The following is a 14688-nucleotide window of genomic DNA, read 5'->3' as shown; positions in this document are numbered from 1 at the left end:
GGATGTGATTCTCCTCTGTGGTTCTCAGCACAGAGTTTGATAGCAGACAGAATCTGTTCCAAGGAAAGAGGGCAGTGTTAATTAGCATTTTGGTAGCTCCTCACCACTGGCCTACAGGAGGAGAGATAATGTACTTTAAGGCAGAGAGAGAAAGAAGGAAGTTCAAGACATGTTTTTGCTTTCTATCTTGGTGTCTAACTTAGGCGAAACAAGAACACTGAAGTTATAGCCTCACTTTACCAAAAGCCCACAGTAGGTCTAGTCCCTTATTACATGATAACTTTCCAGTTGGTGTGAGAACAGGTTTGAGGATTTGTCTTAGAGCTGATAAGACACCAGCCTTCTGACTTAATGCAAGGGATGTGTCTCCAGCAGAGCCTGGCAGTGTGGTGTGCAGGAAAACCCAAGCTCGCTTTGAACTTAATGCCATGGGTGCTGGCAGCCCAGCTGCAGCAGAGCACTTGCAGAAAGGACAGGGTTCCCTTGCCTCTCAAGTGGCCTTGGAACAGAGGTCATGCTGCTACATCTACCTACCCCAGTTGGTGAAGGTTACTTCAAAGTTATCTCTGCTACCTGGCCTGGCTGTTGTCAGCATTACAAAACTGATACTCGGCCATCTCTCTTGGATCCATTGCTGGGACTGTGATCAGCCAGCTAAGTGCTTTGATGCTTCTCACTGTAAAAAGAAGCAAAAGACCAGTTCATCAGCATGCTGCTGTTCTTTGAGAGAGCTATTCCTGCTGTTTTATAAGGTTAGAAATACTTCTGGATATGCTGCAAAGCCCATGTGTTTGAGTGACTATTGGCAGAGAGCTGCTGCAAGTGAGCAGGAGGGCTTGTGAGTGAAGAAGGTGGTGGTATGCAAGTTGGTGTGTTTCTCCCACTCCTGTGGCATGCAAGTTTTCAGTTATTCTGTGTAACTCCTATTTTATACCTTCAGATCTCTGTCAAAAGAATTTTGGGCTTTGACTGAATGCTCTTCAGTCTCTTAGGTCACAGAATGAATAAATAATGAAGAAAGATAGGCAATTAGCCAGATAAGCATTGTTTAGAGCCATGAGGAATCAGTTGGTGCTCTGCAGTAGCATAGGCCACTTGTGGCTAGTAATCCCTTGATGCTTTTAGGCCTTTGCATGTGCTGTTGACAGAGGAGATAACAGGATTCCTTCTCCCTCTCTTTTTTTTGCAGAGATTTTGCACAGAAACTAGCCAGTGCCCTAGCCCATAATCCCAGCTCAGGACTCCATACGATCAACCTTGCTAGCAATCCGCTTGAAGATAGAGGTACTGTAACACTTACATTTTTCTCTTTCTATAAATGTATTAGGAGGATTATTGCTGCTCTGTTCAGCTTTGCCTGAATAATAGGTTATTGTTTCGTGCATAATGCTACTGTAAATTTCTGTTGTTCACAAATGACTGAGAATTGCCATTCTTTTTGACTTATGCATATCCATTGGTGTGGCGAGAAATACTTAAATGTCTTAAACCAACCCTGGATTTTAAAGGAAGATAGAACACAGTGATTGTTTAGGACTAGAGAGTAAAGAAAAAAAGTGGCGTGCATTTTTAAAGGCAGTGTAGTCGGTTGAAGTATGAAGCACAAGGCAACTTTGTTTCTCGGATTATATTTTTCTTATGGTTCTGTGTTTTTTATTTCAGCTGTAATGCCATATTGATTTTCAGTATGAAAATTATTCCTTTTTCTCAGCTCTGTGCTAACCTGTCCTGTTGTGAGGTCTTGGTGATGTTCAATAAGACTGGCATAACTGGCATTCTTCTGGAGCAAAGTGCTGATAACTCCACAAGCTGGAAAATCAAGCTGAACAGCTCAGCTGTTCTCAGACTAGGCACCGCTAGGCATGATTTCAGTACATATCAAGTCATTCCTCTCCCTTGTCTACTCTTTTTTTCACCCAAGAGGCATTTATTTTTAAAATAAGGTTACATTCTTTCAGTCTGGAGTTGACCCTTCAGCACTGCCCATATGAGATTTCCATTTGCTTCACTTAATGCATTCCAGTCACACAGTGTTCTGGGATCAGACTATCTTGTGCTCCTGTTGGGCCAGAAGAAAAATAAGAATTTTACACTGTGTACCTTTTCTTGTTTTATTTGGTTTGTTTGGGGGAAATTTTCTATTCTCTTTGCTGTCATGATTCAAAATAGAAAAGCTGTTAATTCTGATTGACTCAGAACGTTGTTAACACAGAATTTTGTAGGTGTCTCTTCTTTCTTGCTGGTTCAGTGAAGAGAAAAGTAGCTGCAAAGGTTTTTTTTTTTCCCCTTGCTACTTCTGTATCACTTTTCTTTTGACTAGAACCAAGTATGATAATGTTTTTGTTTTTAATCTGTTCTGAGTAGTTTATTTGAAATTGTTCACATGAATTGCTTTAACTCTTTTGATTACCTCTTGCCTGCTGATTATTGCTTGTCCTTCATATCACATGAAAGCCAATGCTTTGCTGAAGAATGTTATTATTACAATGTGCCATAGGCCTACCGCATTTTACAGAAATTTCTGTTGTAAGCTGGAAAAAAGGCTGCTACACTGTTGATTCTGCTTCTGAAGAAGTGTATTTAGATTGTGTTATTTGAAAAGGTTTTTTTCAAAGGAACTCATATTTATCTTGGAAGCAAAACAGTTGACCAAACATTGGGTACTCTACAGTGCAGGGGATCTTTTTTTTGTTTTTTAAACATATCCATGGAGGTGCTTTCTTTGCAACAAACCTATAGATTCAAACCATTCTGCAGTATCCACATATAAAATAAAAATGAAATGCAGAAACTACAGCTTGAAGAAGTTAGTAGGGTTTTTTCATTATCTCAGCCTCTCCTGTCAAATATGCAATTAAGATTTGACCTTTTCATTAGAGAATTAGGTTATAGAGTACTTAAAGAGAAATTAACTATAATTGAAATGTGCAGATATTGCAACTTTTCAGTTCAAGAAAATTTTAAGTGTCCTGTGATCTGGTATTCCTGGGGTGCAAGGTAGGTTTGGTAAACTGGAGAGGGAGGAAGGATTTCACAAGTAAAAGTGGAGATTCATATAGACATACGGATTTGTAAAAATACCTTTTGAAAAATCACCTGCAGGAACTGGAACTAGATTATTTTGCAGTTATAAGGGAAATCCCAGAGTTGTGTTTTCTGGAGAAGAACAAATTGTACCTTGTTTGTACACTAAGCTATTATATATTGTTGAGTACCAGTAAGTGAAAGCATTATATTATTACATATTAATGCAACTGTCTGTATTCCAACAGCATGGGAAGTGGGTTTAGTTTAGCTAAAGCATAGGACCTCTCTTCAGTTCAAATACAGTGCAGTGTTTATATGCATTGATTTTTTTACTGAGACCAGGCTCTTAATTTGAGATTGGCTGTCCTTTATGGTACTGTCAAAATTTGTGAGACTAACACCTGGAAAGTTTATTATCAGTCTTGTCTTTGAAAACCTAACCATGCTGAAGTGATGCAAGTTTTGCTTTTGGCTCTAATAGGATCAGAATTTAATCTCATATTTTGTTAAAAATAATGCAAAACAAACATACTGAAGCCTAGTAGTACTCAAATTCCAAACTGTATGCCTGGATGCCACTAACTCCACTTCTGGCATTAGAACTCTCATCTCTGTGATGCTGTTAGAAAAAATGAGTGACTTAAAGGGTGTTCAAGGGCCTGAGTAACCAGAAGCACTTTTCCTTTTCTGCCCCTGATTCCTGTGTCTTATAGCTATAACTTAACCCCAGTGCTAGTAAGATGTTAAAATTGTTCAGCTTGGCAGGAACGATAACTGGTCTGCAGATTGTTAGCTAAATACAAAGGTGGAGAGGTAAAACTCTATGCTGCATGTCTTAGTCAAAATGCTTAACAGCAAAAATTATATTTGTGGTGTCCTTAGTGATACTGATTGTACTTACAGAGCTATGAAGGAAAATCCTATTAGTATGATTTGATTCATTCTCTCTGAAAATTGGTGAAGATATCTGGTTATCATTGTGCTTAACAGTAAACAATTCCAAGGCCTCATGGGTCCAATATTTTAGCAATATAAATAAAAAACTGTGTATTGTTTTGATCTGCGTAGATGTTGCATGCAACGTGCTTTTACAGAGAGCATTAAAAAAATCCCCTACCACAGTATCTGCAAGGTAGCTGGCTCTTTCATTATCAGTGATAAGTAAAACAGAATAAAAACAGACAAACATAGGTATGTGACCTATAATTTCACAGACTGTTTCATGTCTGTGTATGTGGAAAAGGATATCAGCTTTCTAATTTACTGTGTTTTCAATCAAGCAAAAGGTTTTACCCTCTTTCTCTGTGCCCTTTTCTCTCCAAGTGAGTTGCTCTAGAGGACTATTTCACACCTCAGGTTAAGCCTGGAGTTTCTATGTTGATTTATTTCTCTAATAAATATTTCATTATTTAGTTCCACTGTTGTTTAGGACGTGCCCTCTTAATCAAATTTCAATCTTTTGCTTAAAATGGAGTGTTAAATTTTTGGAGTGGGGAACTTCGACACACCAAGTAAAGGCTTTAATGAAAAGTGCCTTTTTATGGTTTTCTTCTATTGTTGAATTTGTGCTGAGGTAGTCCAGTCTGTGTCAGCATCTTAATAGGATTTACTTTTAGGATTGCCAGCAGTTGTGGCATTTCCAAGCCTGTGTCTTTGCTGGTAGCCTGCAGGCTACTGTAAGGGAATTAAGTGGCCATTATGACTTGGTAGAGGTTTCAGGCTCTTAGGGTTTGCCTCAGAAAAAGAGGGTGATATTGGCTAATGTGGGTGCCTTTCTTCCCTTCATAGCTGTTCCTTTTAAAAGAAAATAAAAATAGTTTGAAGCTTTGTGTGAAGCACCATTGTTAGGTTTTAGTTTGTGGCTAGATTTTTTAATTTAGTTTTTTTTCCTGAAACATAAAGCTTCCAGATTTCCCAAGTGCTGACTGTTTGATGTGTTGTAATAGCTTCACATTGACTCCTCAAAAGTATATAGGTATTATATAGTTCTTAATTATGAAGGATTACTGATGGTTAACAACAAGATTCCCTATTTGTTCAGTGGTTATCAAGGCAGGGATCTTGATTACATCAGTAATTTCAAAGGTTTAGGATCATAAAATGACAGAGCCTACCTGCAGAGTGTGTGCAGTTCCTCCTCTAGTGTCACTGGTGCAGTTCGCCCCTGGTGAGATTTGCTGGGAAAACCTGAGGTCACACAATTAGCCTGAAAACATCCATTTTGTCTTTGCTCCCCCAACAGGTGTGTCATCTTTGAGCATCCAGTTCGCCAAACTTCCAAAGGGACTGAAGCATTTAAATTTATCTAAAACCTCCTTGTCACCTAAAGGTATGTTTTATAAATATGCCCCTTTTCCTCTTCTAAAGCTTTCAGACTTACATACCAAGAATACTTTTTGTTACCAGATTATAAACGAATTAGTTTTGTAAATTATTTACATGTATTTTCTCAACAGTGCAACTGCTTTTTTGCAGTCCTGGGTTGCTGAACCATGGACTCGGTTCTGGGTACCCTTCATCACTTTGATAAACTCTAACTTGCTTCTGTAAGGGTTAAGTTTGAACCTGTATTATAAAGGAAGACTGAAATTAGGATTGACATAAAAGATATGATTCATATGTCCTTCAAAAAAAATGTCGAAGCAAAAACGTGTAGGGAAATTTCCAAATGTTTTGCACACAGTTATTTTATGAAACCAAGCATTGTGACAATGGCTGGTGAGGGACTTGCTCTGACTAAAGACTTCTTTGCTTTATAATTTACAAATTTCTGATTTGATCTTGTAATTGAAATGTTTGTATATTTTAAAAGCGATAACAGCAGTGAAACACAAGTCAGAATCTTTCAGGATTTTTTGCATTTCTGTTTTACAAATAATAGAAGCAGTGACCTCTTAAACAGACTGCACAAATCAAGGGTCTCCTGTATAGATGAGTGTTAAAAATAGAAAAACCACACTGACATTATTGCTGCTTTTTTGTAGATGTTGATGACCTGGAAAAGATGAGTGAGTTAATAGTATGAAGGACATTAGCTGATAACAGATAGAAACCATGCCCTTTTATCCTCTTAATTATTGCTCTGTGAAGTGCAGATTCTGTGTTCTCCTTAGATTCAAGGATTGACCTGGGGAAATATGGGTGGAATAAAGGACTCTTTGTTGTTTTGTTGTGAGTCCCTATGGCTCTTATTGTGCTTAAGTAAACAGTAAATCCTAAGGTGAATTTATTAAATCATGATTTTCACTAAAAATACTTTATTAAACTCTGGGGTTGTTGTTTTCTACTGCTAACTCAATTTTTGGTGACAATCAGTTGATTAAGAGTCTTGACTAATGTAACATGTACTGTTGAAATGAGATACTTGTGAATTTAACAGAAGTTTATGCAGTGCTGGTATGTTCATTCATTCTGTACTTTTCTTCATGTGACCTGAATTATTTCAGCAAGTGATTGTGAAGTTTGAGTCAAGAGAACACTGTAGCTACATTTCCATCTTCATAAAGAATAAATGCCAGCTTGATGAAGTTCACCCACACAATTCTTGTCAGTGAAAGTGAATTCTGAGGTTATTAAAAGAATTTGAAGGTTTTTAACATACTTTTAAAAAATGATCTTTATGCAAAAGCTGAAATATTTTCCAGTATGTCTAATACTGAGGACCTTCAGAGTAATATGTTACCATGATTGTTGTCCCATGGCAGCTCCTCAGTATTCCCTAAGAATAGTGTATGCCATGTGTTAAAATGGGAATTCTTATACCCTTGGGACCTGAAGCAACTCAGGTTGCTGCAAAGCTGTCAGTTTTTCCTCTAACTTAAGAAGACAGTAATGATTTGGTTTTAACTTGGGAGGCAATTTTTGAACTTGTAATACTTTCTGTGGGGAAAGTCTAAAAGAGTCCTTGGATGTTGGATTCAGTAGACTCTAAAGTGAGTGGTTTTTTTCCTCCAGGCTTTTTCTTTTCCTTTTTTTTTTTAATAATTTTTTTTAATTTAAGCTTTTCAGAAATTCAGAACAATCCCTTGCAGGTTTTGACCTTATTTTAAAAGTGCTTTCTATTTGAGATAAGTTTCTAAGATTGATGAGTGAAGTTCAGGTGGCAACTTCCCAGCTGATCTTTCTTCAAATATTGTATCTCAAAGTTCCTGAGAGCTGTTAACAGTCTGAGCCTCCTGAGAGTGGTAAAAGAGCATAAAAGATTGTCTGCAAATGAAAGTGAGATTACTGTTAGAATATAGCATGAAGTAGGGTGAAGTTCAAACATAAATTTATTGATTTGAAGATTCTGGTTAAATGGAAAATTCTAGTATACTTATTCAAAGATAAAGCTTGCTTTTCTGAGCCCAGGCCAGAGGCTAATTAAAAAAATCCCTCATTCACATTGTTTGCCGTCACTGATGTGGCTGATTTTCAGCAGTTGGCCCTTTTTAAGCGTGAAACAAACAGAAACATTATGAATTGTTTGATAGATCTTCTCCCTCAAACTCAGACACTGCTTCTGCATTCCCAGAATTGGTTCTTGGTTGTACACGCTGAATTGCTGATAGTTTAACCTGGCTGGAACCCCAGCTGCCAACTAAGTACCATTGAGCAACCAGGACAAAAGTGCATTTGTTCCTCCTCCTTCTTGTTGCTTGTAAATGTTGTTGAGAAGGGTCACTAAAGTGAATCCAGAGCTATAAGGTTAAGCGTTTAAATAGAGCTTTTAGCTCTTCCGAAGTTTCAGAAAGTATTAGTTTGCAGTTTACCTTTAGCAATAGGGTGTAGATTCAACGACACAATCTCAAGCTAAAGGAAAAATGACACTGAGCGTAAAAGATTTGAGACTTGACAAAGGTGTTGCTGTGCTTTGATACTTCCCAGTTTCAAAAGCCTGCTGAAACCAGGAGCCATATGTCTTGGGGTGACTTTATGATGTGTATCCTATATCGCTGCTCTATGCCCAGAAATTAACTTTGTGGCTTTCTATGCCTTTAAACCGAGCCTGAGAGGGGGGAGGAAAACTTGAGCAAAACTTTTTCAAAGCAGTTTGCAGCTTGTTCAAGGTCACACAGAGATAGTGACTTTTTTCCAGCTGCAGCAGGGGAGCGAGGAAGCACCCAGCTTGTGGTTTTCCAGTCAGCTTTCAGCCAGCTTTTCAGCTTCTTTTTATCTGGAGAGAGACTGAGAGTTGAACCTTTTTTTCCTTCCCTGGAATTTCGGATTTTCTCCCTTTTCTGCTGGACTGCTTCAATATCAGAGCATATCAGGAGGACTTTCCACCAGGCACAGAGGGCTTGGCCCTGGGCCAAGCCCCAGCTCTGAGGAGACCAAAGGGTGGACTCTTAACACTTTCCCAGGTTTCTCTCCACAGTGAGAGATTTCATTATTTAGCATTATTATCTTTTTCCTGTGTGTTTGTTAAATAAATAGTTTTTATCTCTTCACTTTCCTTCAAGGAAAATTTATTTTTTCCCAAACCTGGTGGGGGAGGGGTGGTTTGTGACCTGCCTTCTCTCAGAGGATGTATTTCTAAATTTGGCCAAACCGGCACACCATACTACTACCATGGGAGACTTCCTTATTATTTGAAGGCTCAGAAAATTAAAACACTGATGTAGATATTTTTGTCTCCAGTAGCTTTCTAACTGTTTCTTCTACATCCTCACTGGCAAATCAGTTTTATAATAGTTTTTAAGTGAATACTGGACATGTTTCATCAATTGAATGCCTGTCCAATTTCACTGACCAGCTTTGAGAAATTGTTGAATGTTGTGTAGTAGATCACTTGCCTTCTTTATAGGTTTTGCCAGGGACTTAAAAAGAAACTGCTGCATCAACTAAAGGACACAGTGATGCTTGTGCATATAAGGAACACATGCATATAGTGCTTGAAAGGCAGCAATAACTATCTACAATAAACTGAGAAGCTGATGATAAGCTGCAGAGCACTCAGATGAAAGTTAGATTTGAAAGAATCAGAAATAGCCATGTCCTAATTTGTATTTTGAAAAGCTGAAAAATTTCAGTGGAAGAAGGCCCTGACTGGTTTGTTCCCGATGTGAGCTTTTTAGTTTTAATGCGAAAAATATGTTTGTTCTGATAAGCAACTGAGAACCTTTATGCATCTCTTGGTACTTTAATTAACTATTTTTATTAGATTACAGGCAAATACATTAATTGAAATATTTTTAATTTCTGGGTCTCATCAGTTGCTTTTGAAGTTTCAGCAATTATAATTGTTAATGTACTTGGTCTTCTACATATGCTTTCATCTACTTGCACGGATACTTTTATCTAAACATTATTGTTTGTTAGAAGACACTGGCTTAACACTATGGAGTAAACTGCATTTTTGAAGTCCCTTTGAAAATGGATCTAGATACATGCTGGATCTGGGAAGTATAACACGCTGTGGCTCCATCAGGGAAGTTGGTTCAGGCAGAACTGGGCATGCTGTGTCAGAGAAGGGTCTCATATCTGCCTGGTGATCCGTATCCCTCTGCTGCAGTACAGTGATGGCAATAGGAAGTCATTAAACATTTATGTGTCTCTGTGTTCACTGAAATTGTGCCCTTGCAGGCCCTGGGCCAGTTTTGTGCAGGGTTGGCTCAGCTGAGTTGTGATCTCTTGCTTGGCAGGGGTGAACAGCCTTTCCCAGTCACTGAGTGCCAACTCGCTGATCGCAAACACGCTCGTCTATCTTGACCTCTCAGGGAACGCGCTCCGCGGAGATGATCTCTCAGTAAGCACTTTCCTTTCACTGGGGGCATAATGAATGGGTGTTTTAATTAATGGTTGAGAGAAAGGCAAAAACCTTTTTTGTTCAGATCCTGTTTGGCCTTTATTTCTGTACAGTTTTAGTAGGGAGAGAAAATAACAATTTTATCTCTACTCTTCAGAATATAGTCAGAGAACTTCCCCACACAACTAAAAAAATCCACATAACTTTAGTTCATGCCTTTAGTCTTTGGCTTCTACCGATAAATGAGAAGAGTGCAAGGGTACCACTTTTTCTCAATGGAAAAAAACACTTTTTCATTCTCTTGAGTTCTGTTTGAAAGTGGTGAAAACACCATTAAAAAACCCTCATCATCTTTGTAGTGATAAGAGTATTACAAATTTTTCATTGGAAGGTTGGAAGCAAATTATTTCTTTTGACTTGGAAAGAATTAATTTCTGTTTTTCAGTGTTTTTGTTTGTATAAATAAATCTGTGCACCTCCTTGACACATGCTGTTGAAACTCCTGATTCTTTGAAGAATGTAGTTATTTTTTAGTCTCCTTTGTTCAGTTGATCAATTGCCATGGAGGTGCAGCTCTATTTTCTCTGTAACAGAATCCACTTACTACTCAATTTTTATATATTCACTTTTTGACTGTTACATCTGTATTTCTCTCTCCCATCAAAAGTTGTATGCATGTAACTGTCAGGTTTTGAATTCTAAGTATTGAACATGTAGAAGATGCAAAATTACAGTCAACCAATTTCATCATTTAAAGTGCAATCAGATCTGAGTTCATGACGGTTTCACATATCTTACTTGCAGATTCATCAGCATATTCAAAGAACTAGCCTTTTCAGATATGAGGTGAAAGGGTCAGTGGGACAACAGGGTTTTAAAGGTAGCAAATAAATAATTAAATGTAAGTAAAGACACAGTGAATTACTCTGAGAGAATAACATAGCAAGTTATGTAAAAAAAAAAAAAGGAAAATAAAATGTACAACTTTTGTAGGCAGTGCTTAAAGAAACCTAAGGTCTACCTACAATATTTTAAGAGATAAATGCAGAAAGTGGGGCTTTTCTTAGCTTTTCAGAGAGATGGTTCAAAGATAAAGATTATTAATAGTGAGGTCTCTTAATCCGTGGATTGCTAACAGGAGCAAGGAAATCCTGATATTTAGCCATTAAAATAAACCCTAGGAAATTTTTTAAGTGGGGACCTCTCTTGTATTGTAGGTATAGGGGCTAAATGACCTAATTTTTAGGAAGATGGATTATTTTAGAAATGTTAAACATGCACTGTTTGGCTGGATTTCATGTGGAGTCGAGCTTTCCACTTTTCTGTAAATTAGGTCACACTTTTATCTTTCTGTGTTGTTCTCTGAGACTAAAAAGAGCCCAAAATGAAACAGTGTATAGCAAGAAGTTTTACATACACTAACATTTACATGGCATATTCTATACAGTACTGAAGCCATCAATGTTAAAATCTTGTTATCCGTTCTATATTCTCCCTTAAACCTGTAATGGGCAGCTGATATTAAGAACTAACCATGGATTTCAGGTGCAAATTAGTTGCTTCCCTCATGCTTAAAGGGTCTGGCTTTAACTTACAAACCAATTACCCTTTCTGAAATGTAACAGCAATCTGAGTGACATTGCAAAGCATTTCCAGCTAAATTAATTATCATTTGCTGCAAAAGTTAAATGCAATAACTCAAGGCCTGTGCTTTAAGAGAAATGTTGGGTAAGTGTAGTCTGAGCACCATTATCCCACTATTCTTTAAAAAAAATGGTAGCCTGGAAAAGTAAAACAGGTTGTATTGATTAGGCAAAGTTTCAGATGATTTTATAGTAAAAGCCAAAAATGCAATGACAGGTAGTGATCCGGTAACTGCTGTCATAATGTAAAAATTAACCTCTGTAATTCTTTCTGTCCAATAATTACAGAGCCTGTACAATTTTTTGGCCCAGCCAAATGCCCTTGTTCACCTGGATTTATCCAACACGGAGTGTGCGCTAGATATGGTAAAGACCTTTTTGTGGATATTTCAATACCAAGGAAACATTCCCCACCTTCTATTCCTATGTCCTTTTTTGGGTTAATATAAAGTAAAATGAATTGCCCTTATTTTAATTGAACCAGGTGTGTGGAGCCCTCCTTCGTGGATGTCTTCAGCATCTAGCTGTCCTTAGCCTCTCTAGGACTCTGTTTTCTCACAGGTACAATTTAAATGTCATTACTCTCAACTCCTGCAATATTTTGGTTTGTAATTTCTTGCTCTAATGTAGCACCCTTCTTTTTAAGAATAAATCTAAGACTTTTTTATAAAGCCTTGGAAGTCTTAGTGCTCTATGAAATAGGTACTATTTATTTTAAGCAAAATATTTTCTTTCCTTTTCTGCTCTTTGGTAGAGGTCTGTAAAGTAAGCTACCTTGTCTAATATGTGTTTTTGTCATACTGATGCCGCAGAAAGTCTATATATATCTTTTGTCTCTAAAAGGCATAGCATCAGGCTTTGAAGTCTGACTGACTTGACTCCTCTTTAAATATGATTTTTAAAGTTTGTATTTTTCATGATTTGATGATGGTTACAAATGGGTTTTTTTTCCTGTTTTATCTTCTGGGAGGAACTCCCTTTGAAAATCTTTGAGATTGAACATTTACTTTTTAGAGTATTTTCATTGTAGGAAATACTAGCTTTCATTTTTTTTCAAATTGGAGACTTGGGTCCTTATCAGAGATGATACCTAATTGATGCTAAGGTACTCTAGCATTGAATAATTATTTCTAGTGGTATAAAAGCAGTTTCAGGGTTTTGTTCATGTCTTCTTTGATCTTCTGCTTGGGAGATGTAAGTATGTTCACTATTAACCAGACCTAAATGATCATTCTTTGTAGTTCACCAAACAGAAGGTAGATAGTAATGGCTTCTGTGCAGCAGTGCAGTGCTGAGGATTGTTTGTTGAACCAACATTTTGATGACATTATAATTCTGAGCTAATTGAGAGCCACTGATTACAGAACTGCCACAGGTAGAGCAATTAAACATCTAAAAGATCACTACATTTCTGATGGCTTGCGTTCACTATTTATTGGAATGAGGAGTGTCTAAATGCTACTTCTTAATGATTTTTTACTTACAGAAAAGGAAAAGAAGTCCCTCCCTCCTTCAAACAGTTTTTCAGCAGCTCACTTGCTTTGATGCAGATTAACCTTTCAGGAACTAAACTCCCTCCTGAGCCTCTAAAGTAAGAATTTAATTTCATTTTCTCCTGTGCCTAAAACCTAGTTTGCATTGTTGTTATATGAGTGCCTCATATTAAAAGGAAGGGGAAAGAATTTTGCTTTCTTCTTTTTTTCCCCCATTGTACATTATTGATATTAAAAGAGTGAGTTTTCTGATGGTCACACATTCATAAAATGTTCTTTCCATCTCACAGTTGAGACTATTAATCATATTTTTTTCCTCTGGGAATGTCACAATTGTATAGCTTCTGTTAGCATTTTTTCGGGATATATTTCTTTCTTTGTGGCTTACAAACAAAACTGTTCCACAGTGGAATGGGATTACAGGCTTGTGTGAGCACCATTCCTTTGGGACTGCGTTATTGCAGTGGCTGTAATGAAATGGAACCTGTTGCAGTGTTTGGGAGGAGAAACCTATTGCACAGAGCTGTGTTCTTCTTTTTGGGGGAAGAGACAACAGCAGCCATTTCTAGGAATGCTAAGTGGAGTGAGTCTTTTTGTTGTATGTCACCCATCCTGTGACTAACAGGTTCTGCAGACTGAGGGAAATTTTGAAGCACTGTCACCCTTCTTGTGGTGTGTGTGAATTTGAACTGTGTTGGTATTTTCAGACATGAAATTTAAAAGTGTGTTTTAAAGTCAAGATAGCCTAGATAGATAGGTCTAATCTAGATAGGTCATTTTGTGATTCTGGCAGAATACTTGTGTTTATTGTGGCTTAACTAAAGAAAGGGCTCTTTCCAAAGTGTCATCTTCCTAGCTAATATGCATTAACACATACATAACCTTATCCATAGTAGACACCTAGACACGTTCACTATTTCAGAATCCTCATATGGATATAGATGTGTGTGTGCATGGATGTATCCTTGTGTGGCTGGGAGCCTGCCTCCTGAAGAAGAACAGGGAAGTGAAATGGGAAGTATCTAATGAACAGGAGATGTGGGATATAAAGAGTAGTTAGTGAGTATGGGATGGAAAGCTTTTGATACACTCCGGAGGAAGCTAAGGGAGGGAAGAGTGACAAGTGCAAAAGCAGAAAGAGTAGTGTATGTTGTTTTGGAGTATTTTTTATCAATGCAGTTCAGTATTGAAGAGAACAGTGCAATACCACAGAATCACAGAATGGGTCAGGTTGGGAGGGGCCACAGTGGGCCATTTGGTCCAACCTCCCTGCTCAAGTAGGGTCAGCCTGCCACACATTGCACAGGATTGCATCCACATAGTTCTTGAATATTTCCAGTGGGGGAGACTCCACACCCTCTCTGTTCCAGTGCTCGGTCACCAGCACAGAAAAGAAGATACTCCTCATGTTCTGGTGGAACTTCCTGAGCATCAGTTTCTTCCTATTGCCTCTTTGTCTTGTTGCTTGGCACCACCAAGAGCCTGATGGTTAAGTCAGATGCACTGGATTGAAATCCATGTTCAACTGCAGGAGCCATTTTAGGTCTGATCTTTCACTTTGTTCTGTGTGATGCTCTTGGTTGTTGTCTTGCTTGCTCAGACTTTGCCAGTATTAGGAAGGTGTGGTACAGATGTGTTTTCAAACAGAAGGCGATTTTTGAGAAACACAGTTGATTCTGATTAATTCAGAGCTGTTGATTCTATGGTGGAGGGCAGCAGGGAAGAAAAACAAGGATGGATGTGACTACTACAAAAGACAGTATTGGTGTGACAGGAAAAAGAGAATGCTGTGAGACAC

At 37.9% G+C, this 14688-nt stretch overlaps 1 protein-coding gene across 2 annotated transcripts in view; it reads left to right on the top strand.

Annotated features, from left to right (window-relative positions):
- The window catches only part of CARMIL1 (capping protein regulator and myosin 1 linker 1), a 193410-nt gene that overhangs the window by 102193 nt on the left and 76529 nt on the right, over positions 1-14688 (top strand). For both annotated transcript variants that reach the window (XM_082280169.1, XM_082280168.1), the window contains exons 11-16: positions 1190-1284; positions 5270-5356; positions 9651-9754; positions 11686-11763; positions 11882-11958; positions 12884-12988. In XM_082280169.1, the coding sequence (XP_082136295.1) occupies positions 1190-1284; positions 5270-5356; positions 9651-9754; positions 11686-11763; positions 11882-11958; positions 12884-12988 (546 nt within the window). The remainder of the gene's footprint in view (positions 1-1189; positions 1285-5269; positions 5357-9650; positions 9755-11685; positions 11764-11881; positions 11959-12883; positions 12989-14688) is intronic.

The sequence above is a fragment of the Coloeus monedula genome (assembly GCF_965178545.1).
Source record: "Coloeus monedula genome assembly, chromosome: 1".
NCBI lineage: Eukaryota > Metazoa > Chordata > Aves > Passeriformes > Corvidae > Coloeus > Coloeus monedula.
The sequence above is the reverse complement of the archived record's forward strand: the minus strand, read 5'-3'. Positions and strand labels throughout refer to the sequence as shown.